This window comes from Jatropha curcas, chromosome 6 (assembly GCF_041381405.1).
Source record: "Jatropha curcas cultivar XTBG-Jc1 chromosome 6, XTBG_Jcur_1.0, whole genome shotgun sequence".
In the NCBI taxonomy this organism is placed as follows: Eukaryota; Viridiplantae; Streptophyta; class Magnoliopsida; order Malpighiales; family Euphorbiaceae; genus Jatropha; species Jatropha curcas.
The window spans coordinates 23,659,840-23,668,933 of record NC_143156.1 but is presented as its reverse complement, the minus strand read 5'-3'; the positions used below and the strand labels follow the sequence as shown (position 1 = coordinate 23,668,933).

General features: G+C 35.3%; 2 protein-coding genes across 3 annotated transcripts; one reads left to right on the top strand and one right to left on the bottom strand.

The window, feature by feature from the left end:
* Window positions 1-527: 527 nt before the first annotated feature.
* On the top strand, window positions 528-5,436 carry LOC105634996 (spliceosome-associated protein 130 A). Of its 2 annotated transcripts, XR_001046902.4 has the most exons (5): window positions 528-3,804; window positions 3,955-4,446; window positions 4,598-4,755; window positions 4,980-5,263; window positions 5,368-5,436. XR_001046902.4 is itself a non-coding variant. In XM_012217976.4 (4 exons), exons 1-3 carry the CDS (start codon window positions 790-792, stop codon window positions 4,733-4,735), a joined length of 3,645 nt encoding a protein of 1,214 aa, XP_012073366.1. In that variant the 5' UTR covers window positions 528-789; the 3' UTR covers window positions 4,736-4,755; window positions 4,980-5,391. The 2 variants fall into 2 exon arrangements, 1 of the variants encoding a protein (XP_012073366.1); XM_012217976.4 differs by having other exon boundaries at window positions 4,980-5,391.
* Window positions 5,437-5,610: 174 nt separating this feature from the next.
* On the bottom strand, window positions 5,611-8,759 carry LOC105634988 (caffeoylshikimate esterase). Its single transcript, XM_012217965.4, has 8 exons — window positions 8,555-8,759; window positions 8,419-8,451; window positions 8,206-8,332; window positions 7,971-8,117; window positions 7,612-7,742; window positions 6,488-6,625; window positions 6,310-6,408; window positions 5,611-6,188 (listed from the first exon to the last, which is right to left on the bottom strand). The coding sequence occupies exons 1-8, from the start codon at window positions 8,555-8,557 to the stop codon at window positions 5,919-5,921; spliced, it is 948 nt and encodes a 315-aa protein (XP_012073355.1). The 5' UTR covers window positions 8,558-8,759; the 3' UTR covers window positions 5,611-5,918.
* Between the last annotated feature and the right edge of the window lie 335 nt (window positions 8,760-9,094).

Below are 9,094 nucleotides of genomic sequence, written 5' to 3'. Positions count from 1 at the left end.
CAAAATTTCTTATTTTTGATTTAAATTAAATTTAAAAATTTCAAAAATAAAAATTTGGGGTATTACATTTATCAACTAGTGTTGATTTTTTTCATATTTAATTATGTAAAAAAGAAAATTAGCTGAATAGATAATTTTACTCTTAAACTTTGAACTTTAACCATGTGACACTTTTAATTTTGTAGATAATTTATTGTGCACTTGAATTATAAATGTCTATAATATTTCATACTTTTCTGTATTAACAACTTAAATTTTAGAGATTAACTTCTAAATACAAAACATAAATTTATTATATAGTTAATATAATTTTAAAATAATAATTTTTACATATTTCAAATAATTGTTTAATAAATATAATTTTAATAATTAAAATATTATAAAAATAATTTATGAATTAAAGTGTTTAATAAATATAATTTTATAAGTTGAAATTTTGGGTCCCATAAATTTAAAATAATAAAAGTTTAGGGTGAGATTATGTATTCCACCACCATAACCGACCTTTGGAGGTAAGGCTCTTGCATTTTGTATGTAATGTAAGAAAGAAGCAGCTGCAGGCTGCAGCCCAAGAAAGCATTTACTGGACATTGATTGGTCCAATTTGCAATAAGGACCTCAAAGAAATTGTTTTTTCAGCAGAAAAGGAAAGAGGGTACCCAAATCAATACTCTTTCTTTCACATAAAACCCTAATCCTTTCAAATCATTTCATTTCCCTCTCAAAAACCCTAATTCTCCACCCCCCTCTCTCCCTCCATTCCTCTCGGAAACCCTTCCTACTCCAACCATGTACCTTTACAGCCTCACGCTTCAACGAGCTACCGGCATCGTCTCCGCTATCAATGGCAGTTTCTCCGGTGGCAAGTCTCAAGAAATCGTTGTAGCTCGCGGCAAAGTTCTCGATCTTCTCCGCCCTGACGAGAACGGTAAGCTTCAAACCATTCTGTCTGTTGAAATCTTCGGTGCTATTCGCTCTCTAGCTCAGTTTAGACTAACTGGATCTCAGAAGGACTATATTGTTGTTGGGTCAGATTCGGGAAGAATTGTAATTCTTGAATATAACAAGGAAAGGAATGTTTTCGATAAAATACACCAGGAAACTTTTGGGAAATCTGGGTGTCGCCGGATTGTTCCTGGTCAATACTTGGCCATTGACCCGAAAGGAAGAGCTGTAATGATAGGTGCCTGTGAGAAACAGAAGTTAGTTTATGTTTTGAATAGGGATACTGCTGCTAGGTTGACGATTTCCTCGCCTTTAGAAGCACACAAGTCTCACACAATAGCGTATTCAATTTGTGGTGTGGATTGTGGATTTGACAACCCAATATTTGCCGCTATTGAGTTGGATTATTCAGAGGCGGACCTGGATTCTACTGGGCAGGCTGCCAGTGAGGCGCAGAAGCATTTGACATTTTATGAGCTTGATTTAGGTCTTAATCACGTGTCTAGGAAGTGGTCTGAACAGGTTGATAATGGGGCTAATATGCTTGTTACGGTGCCTGGAGGCGGGGATGGACCTAGTGGAGTTTTAGTTTGTGCTGAGAATTTTGTGATTTATAAGAATGAGGGGCATCCAGATGTGAGGGCAGTGATTCCAAGGCGTGCTGATTTGCCTGCTGAGCGAGGAGTTCTGATAGTTTCTGCAGCTACTCATAGGCAGAAGTCTATGTTTTTCTTTCTGTTGCAGACTGAATATGGTGATATTTTTAAGGTTACATTGGATCATGATAATGACAAAGTCAAGGAGTTGAAGATCAAGTATTTTGATACAATTCCCGTTACTGCTTCAATGTGCGTTTTGAAATCAGGGTTTTTGTTTGCTGCGTCGGAGTTTGGGAATCATGGTTTGTATCAGTTTAAGGCAATTGGGGAGGAAGCTGATGTGGAGGCCTCATCAGCTACTTTAATGGAGACTGAGGAGGGTTTCCAGCCTGTTTTTTTCCAACCAAGGGGGTTGAAGAATCTTGTTAGGATTGATCAGGCTGAGAGCTTGATGCCAATTATGGATATGAAGGTTGCTAATCTTTTTGATGAAGAAACACCTCAGATATTTTCTCTTTGCGGGCGTGGTCCTCGGTCATCGTTGAGGATACTGAGGCCAGGTTTGGCCATTAGCGAGATGGCTGTTTCACAGCTTCCTGGTGTACCGAGTGCAGTGTGGACTGTGAAAAAGAATTTTAATGATGAATTTGATGCATATATCGTTGTGTCTTTCAACAATGCAACTCTCGTGCTTTCAATTGGAGAGACAGTTGAGGAAGTGAGTGACAGTGGGTTTCTTGATACTACGCCTTCACTTGCTGTTTCTTTGATTGGTGATGATTCTTTGATGCAAGTTCACCCAAATGGTATTAGGCATATAAGGGAAGATGGGCGTATAAATGAATGGAGAACTCCAGGAAAGAGAACGATTGTGAAGGTTGGCTCCAATAGACTTCAAGTGGTTATTGCTTTAAGTGGAGGGGAGCTTATATATTTTGAGGTTGATATTACTGGTCAGCTAATGGAGGTGGAGAAGCATGAGATGTCAGGAGATGTTGCCTGTTTGGATATAGCCCCGGTTCCAGAAGGAAGACAGAGGTCCCGATTTCTTGCTGTTGGTTCATATGACAACACTATCCGTATCCTATCTTTGGATCCCGATGACTGTATGCAGATTCTGAGTGTTCAAAGTGTTTCATCACCTCCAGAATCCCTCCTCTTTCTTGAGGTTCAGGCATCAATAGGTGGGGAGGATGGTGCTGATCACCCTGCTAGTCTTTTCCTTAATGCCGGTTTGCAGTCTGGAGTTCTATTCAGGACAGTTGTGGACATGGTTACAGGCCAGCTTTCTGACTCTCGTTCTCGATTCTTGGGACTGAGGGCACCAAAACTCTTCTCCATTATTGTGAGAGGCCGGCGTGCGATGTTGTGCTTATCAAGTCGTCCCTGGCTTGGTTATATTCACCAAGGGCATTTCCTTTTGACACCCCTCTCCTATGAGACCCTTGAATTTTCTGCTTCATTCTCATCTGATCAGTGTGCAGAAGGTGTGGTCGCTGTAGCTGGAGATGCATTGAGGATTTTTACCATTGAAAGGTTGGGAGAAACATTCAATGAAACTGCAATACCTCTAAGGTACACTCCAAGAAAGTTTGTGCTTCAACCTAAGAAGAAACTTTTGGTTATTATTGAGAGTGATCAAGGAGCATATACAGCAGAGGAGCGTGAAGCAGCCAAAAAGGAGTGTTTTGAGGCTGCTGGGATGGGGGAAAATGGAAGTGCCAGTGCTGATCAGATGGAAAATGGTGGTGATGATGAGGATAAAGATGATCCTCTCACTGATGAGCAGTACGGTTATCCAAAGGCAGAATCAGAGAAGTGGGTTTCTTGCATCAGAATTCTTGACCCAAGAACAGCAGCCACAACTTGTCTGCTGGAGCTTCAGGACAACGAAGCTGCATTTAGTGTTTGCACTGTAAATTTCCATGACAAGGAGCATGGAACTCTCTTAGCTGTTGGTACTGCCAAGGGACTCCAGTTTTGGCCAAGAAGAAGTTTAGTTGCTGGATTTATTCATATTTATAAGTTTGTGGACGATGGGAGAACGCTGGAACTTTTGCACAAGACACAAGTGGAGGGTGTACCGCTTGCTTTATGCCAGTTTCAGGGAAGACTACTTGCTGGAATAGGATCTGTTCTCAGACTGTATGACTTGGGGAAGAAGAGGTTGCTTAGAAAATGTGAGAATAAGCTTTTCCCCAACACCATCGTCTCTCTTCACACCTATCGTGATAGGATCTATGTCGGTGATATTCAAGAGGTATGCTTTCTAAATAATCAGATCTGGACATTTCAAATTTTCTTTTAGATATTTATTCATTCATTCATTTTTAATATGTTTGCATGTTTTTATACCCTCTCTTTCCCTATAGTTTTGCTGACCGCATTTCTTCTGATGTATGCTTTCCAGTCATTCCATTTCTGCAAATACAGGAGGGATGAGAATCAGCTCTATATATTTGCTGATGATAGTGTTCCAAGATGGCTTACTGCATCATACCACATAGATTTTGATACTATGGCAGGTGCAGACAAGTTTGGGAATGTCTATTTCGTGCGGTTGCCACAAGATGTTTCTGATGAGATAGAGGAAGATCCAACTGGTGGAAAGATAAAGTGGGAACAGGGCAAACTTAATGGTGCTCCAAACAAGGTAGAGGAGATAGTACAGTTTCATGTTGGTGATGTGGTTACTAGCCTGCAGAAGGCATCACTAATTCCAGGCGGTGGAGAATGCATCATTTATGGAACAGTAATGGGGAGCTTGGGGGCACTGCTTCCGTTCACTTCTAGAGATGATGTTGACTTCTTTTCACACTTGGAGATGCATTTGAGACAGGATCACCCACCTCTATGTGGAAGAGACCATATGGCATATAGATCTGCTTATTTTCCGGTTAAGGTAAGGAATAGTATCTTCAAAACCATAAATACTTGGTATAGCTATTAACTGTTTTATATGATTATTTCAAAGAAAATTCTCTTATGATGCACTGTATTCATATTTTTCTCTGGATTCATTGTGCTAATCCATATTTTCTGTAATTTTGTAGGATGTGATCGATGGAGATCTATGCGAACAGTTCCCAACTCTACCCCTTGATGCACAGAGAAAAATTGCTGATGAATTAGATAGAACTCCTGGGGAGATACTGAAGAAACTTGAAGAAGTTAGGAATAAGATCATTTAAGGAAGGATGCATGCTTGAAGGTGGTTTTTTTTTTTTTTTTTTTTTTCTTGTCAACTTTATGTTATTTTTGGTTCTGCATAGCAATTTCTTGAAGTAGAGAACCAGAACATAAACTTCTTTTAATGAACGTATAATGTTTCATTGTGTGCATGCATGTGTCCTAAGAGCATTAATATGCTATTACATTTTATGAATTTGGATTTCACCAATGATGTTCATGGAGAATTTTGTCTTGCATGTGCAGGCGTTTTCTTACTGGAGTTTATTTGAGGAAAAGATCAGGTTTGGCCATCGGATTGTCTAAGAAATTCAAACCTGATAATTAGACAGCTGCATACCTTAATGGCAGGACCAGCCACTTGTACTTTATCAGTGAAACAGAAAGTAATGGAGAAGAAATTAGAAAAAAAGGCTTGCTGGAAGCTTTTTTTAGTTGAAAGAAGCATGAGGAAGTATCAGAACCTCCACTGTGACCCATTCTGTAGATGTAATTTGTGAATGCAAAGTGTTAGCTTTGTTGTTTTACAGGTAAAAATATTCTCCATTTACGAGCGTAGAGTAGAGCTCTGTGTTTTGTTCCTTGTAGTTTTATTTCTACTGATTCGCTGAATTATATGATATGTTTTAAATAGGTTACCTTGATTGGCTCAAAGCAACTCAGTTTTCGTATGATCTCAACAAAGATTCCTCAAAGTTTTATCTGTCTTAGAGGCAGAAAATAAATTTAGATGGTTACTGATTACAAATGTGCTGGCTTGAATGCAACAACCAGACTGCAAATGACAGTAATAATGACCAAAAATTTATAAACCTTTCCTAAGAGAAATATCAATACTAATGGACTATTAATTTTCCTTGGCCAAAACAAAAAAAGGTAGCAATAATTTAATTGAAGAAATTATTAAATCAAACAGAACAGCTCACATCAACGTTAGCTTTACACATGAAATCCACTCATTATAAAATTTGGCCATATATATATAAAGAATAAGGTACTGCTAGCCTACTTCAAACTAGAATTGGAAGCATCCTACCACCACATAATTTATTGAAGTTTTCCTTTCTGTCATCAAGTAGTGGAACATCCAATCAAATCTTTTTTTTCCCTTCTCCTTTCCCTTGCTTAGCACAAAAAGGATACAAAAACTATTGATGGTTCCCAAACTTGTTATTTGGATTTTATTCACTTAGGCAAACCATCATTTGCTTGTTTTAACTCTCTCTCCAATCTTGTATTTCCAAGGTTAGTTCTGTCCACTAACCACCCAATAATGTCTTTGAAAACAATTTCAATGTTTTCTAATGGCTCACCATAAAGCAAGCCATGCCACATATCTGGGTATAGCTTTATTGTTTTGTCTTTGCTTGAAGCCACACTGTGGAGTTGCTTACTGCATGAGCAATCAGTCACTTTGTCTGCTTCTCCATGTAGAACTAGAAATGGCAGTGATACCTATTGAATAGTAAAAATCAAACATAAATTTCATTATTAGCTTTCTAGTTATTTCGGTCCGGTCTAAATCTCGCTAACTTACGAAAAGAAAAGAAAAGAAAAAGGAAGGAGATGAACAAACCTCCTGAAGGCTTTGCTCAATTTCCTTGGTAGTTCTGAAAAGTTCATATCCAGTTTTCAAGCGAGGCTTCCCTTTGTAGCAATATGGGTTTGATCTAACCTGCAATTTCATTTTGCATTAATATTACATTATGGTACTCATAAACTGCATAATTTTGCATATTAAGTAAAATTGATACCTGTTCTCTAACTTGAGGTACTTTAAACGCAACATCAATTATGTCCTTTGAAGGAATTATTTTCCATGTTGGTATATAACTGGTAAGCTTTTCAAGAACACTAATTACCATTGGATGTGGCTTCATGTCTTCAGCAAGCTGTACATCAATTCAATAATTAAGTCACTCTCTCCTCAATATCAATTGGACCTTAATTAGCCATCTAGGTTTATAATTTTTGTCCTTCATCGATATATATAGCAAGCATGTTTTTTTTTTCTAGAGAATGAGGTGAAAGATTGCTAAAATTTGGTAGTGCCATGTAACATTAGAATAGTTATATCACAGAAAATTTCAGGATTTCAAAATGCTTTAAAAATTTGTAATATGGTATATAAATTGTTTTATTTTAATTTTTTTATTAATTAAAAATTAATTTTCAAATAGATGGAAAAAAAATATAAACATCAAGACATAATAATAATAATTAATGATATAAAAAATAATAATCATTTGATGAAATAAATAATTAGCATAATAACTTTTTTTTTCCACTAAATGAAATGCCCATTTCAAAATCATAAATTTTTATAATTACATAAATAAATAGAATTAACCATAATATCTTATTTTGTAATAATTTTATCATATACTTTTAAAATGATTTAATATTATAATTACAATTTGCAAAATATTTAATTATATTTTTTCAATTAAATTTGAAGGGTGTAAATTTTAAAATTATTTATCTACAAATCAATTATATAAAGATTAAAATATTTTAATAAAAAAAGAGATATAAAAATTAAAATTAAATATTAAAAATTAATATTTATTAAAATTATTTATACATAACGCAAGCATGTAGTTAGTTATATATAAAAATTAGGCATTTACTAATAGTTAAATTTTTAATTTTGTTTTTAGATATATAATTCTTTTCACAAATCTAACCACTCTCTCATTCTCTCAAACCTAACCCTCTAAATATATTATAGTGCTAATGTTTAGGAATTTGAGTGGACAACAAAAAAAAGGCTGTGACCCAACAAAAAAAAAAGAAGATGAGAGAGAGAGAGAGAGAGAGAGAGAGAGAGGAAACAAAGGAAAGGTCAAAAAAAGAAAGGACAAACACAAACAATTACCTTACACATGGGAGCCACCAAAACTGCACCATCCCAAAACTCAGGCTTCTTTTTATGCAAGAGAAGAGTCACTGCTCCTCCCATCGACTCTCCTAACAAATATCTCATCTTCCCTTTATTCCCTGCCTTCTCTTTAATCATACAATCAATTCAAAATTACCATATTCATTAATCTACACATATATTCAAAAACAAATTACAAATGATCAATATCAGCAGGAACGGACGCAAGCTTTAGGAGGGAAGGACCCTGAGAATAGATGAGTCCTTGAAGTTCACATTTTATATTCCCTCCCCTCAGTTTTGAATCCTGCGTCCTTCCCTGCTTATCAGCCACATGCTCTGTATAAAAAACTTACCACACATGGCTGTATAATGTTTAGAGACATCATCAATAATAAGATCCATATTATCGACAAAACCAGATAATCCATCTGATTTTCCATGTCCTTCGTAATCTATACCGTATACTGCAAAACCTTCCTTTGCCAGCCTCATCGCAGTACCTGATCATATCATAATTAGTATATATGCAATTATATAAACGAAGAAGAAATCAAAGCTTTTGGTTCTTGAATTGATATAAATATTAACTGTCCATTGTAATACTGCATTCCATGGCATAGCCATGGCAGATAAAGACCAAAGCTTTTGGTTCTTGATTTGTAGGAATCCATTGACATGTAAATAGCTTTAATCCTCTGGAATTCAAGATAAATTCCTGTAAAATTCAAGAAATATGTAAATATAAAAATATTTATTAATCAATAATTTCGTACATAAAAACAGTTCATCAGGCTAATTTACCTCATCGTATTTGACATTTTCAGTCTCTCTTGCCTGGAAAATTTCAAGAAAAAGAAACACGTAAACCACCAAAATATATAATATTAATGAAAAGAAACAGAGAGGATGTCTCTGAAACAAAGAAAGAGAGGAATACCATGAAATATGGATCCAGAAAGTTTTGGGTTTGAGAAGATTTATGTGTATAAGAGAAGAGGGAATTATCTATATAAATGAATTTAAGACGGAAGAAAGATTGAGAGAAAGAGATGAAATAAAGAGATATGAAGAAGAAATCATATGAAAGAGAGAGAGAGATATATAGATGTGCATGGGATGGGATCAGACTGATTCTCACCCCCGGAATTAAGGAGTTTCAGATAGAGTTAGACTTTTTTTTTTTTACGGATATAAATAACAACTGTAAGAAAAAAAAAAAAACAGCTAAGCCTTAATTCCAAATTAATCGGTTCAATTATATGAATTTTTACTATTATTATACATATTAAAAAAAAGGGAGATTTATTTTTTTTTCTGTTTTTAGATTTTCTCTAGATTTTGTTGAAACTTAATTAAGACATCTTAATCCTGAAAACAATTCTAATCTTACTAGGTTAATGATTATTTGAAAAAAAAAAGAAAAATAATACATTATGGCAAGTATATATCCATTTTAGGTACAATCTCAAATTGAAAT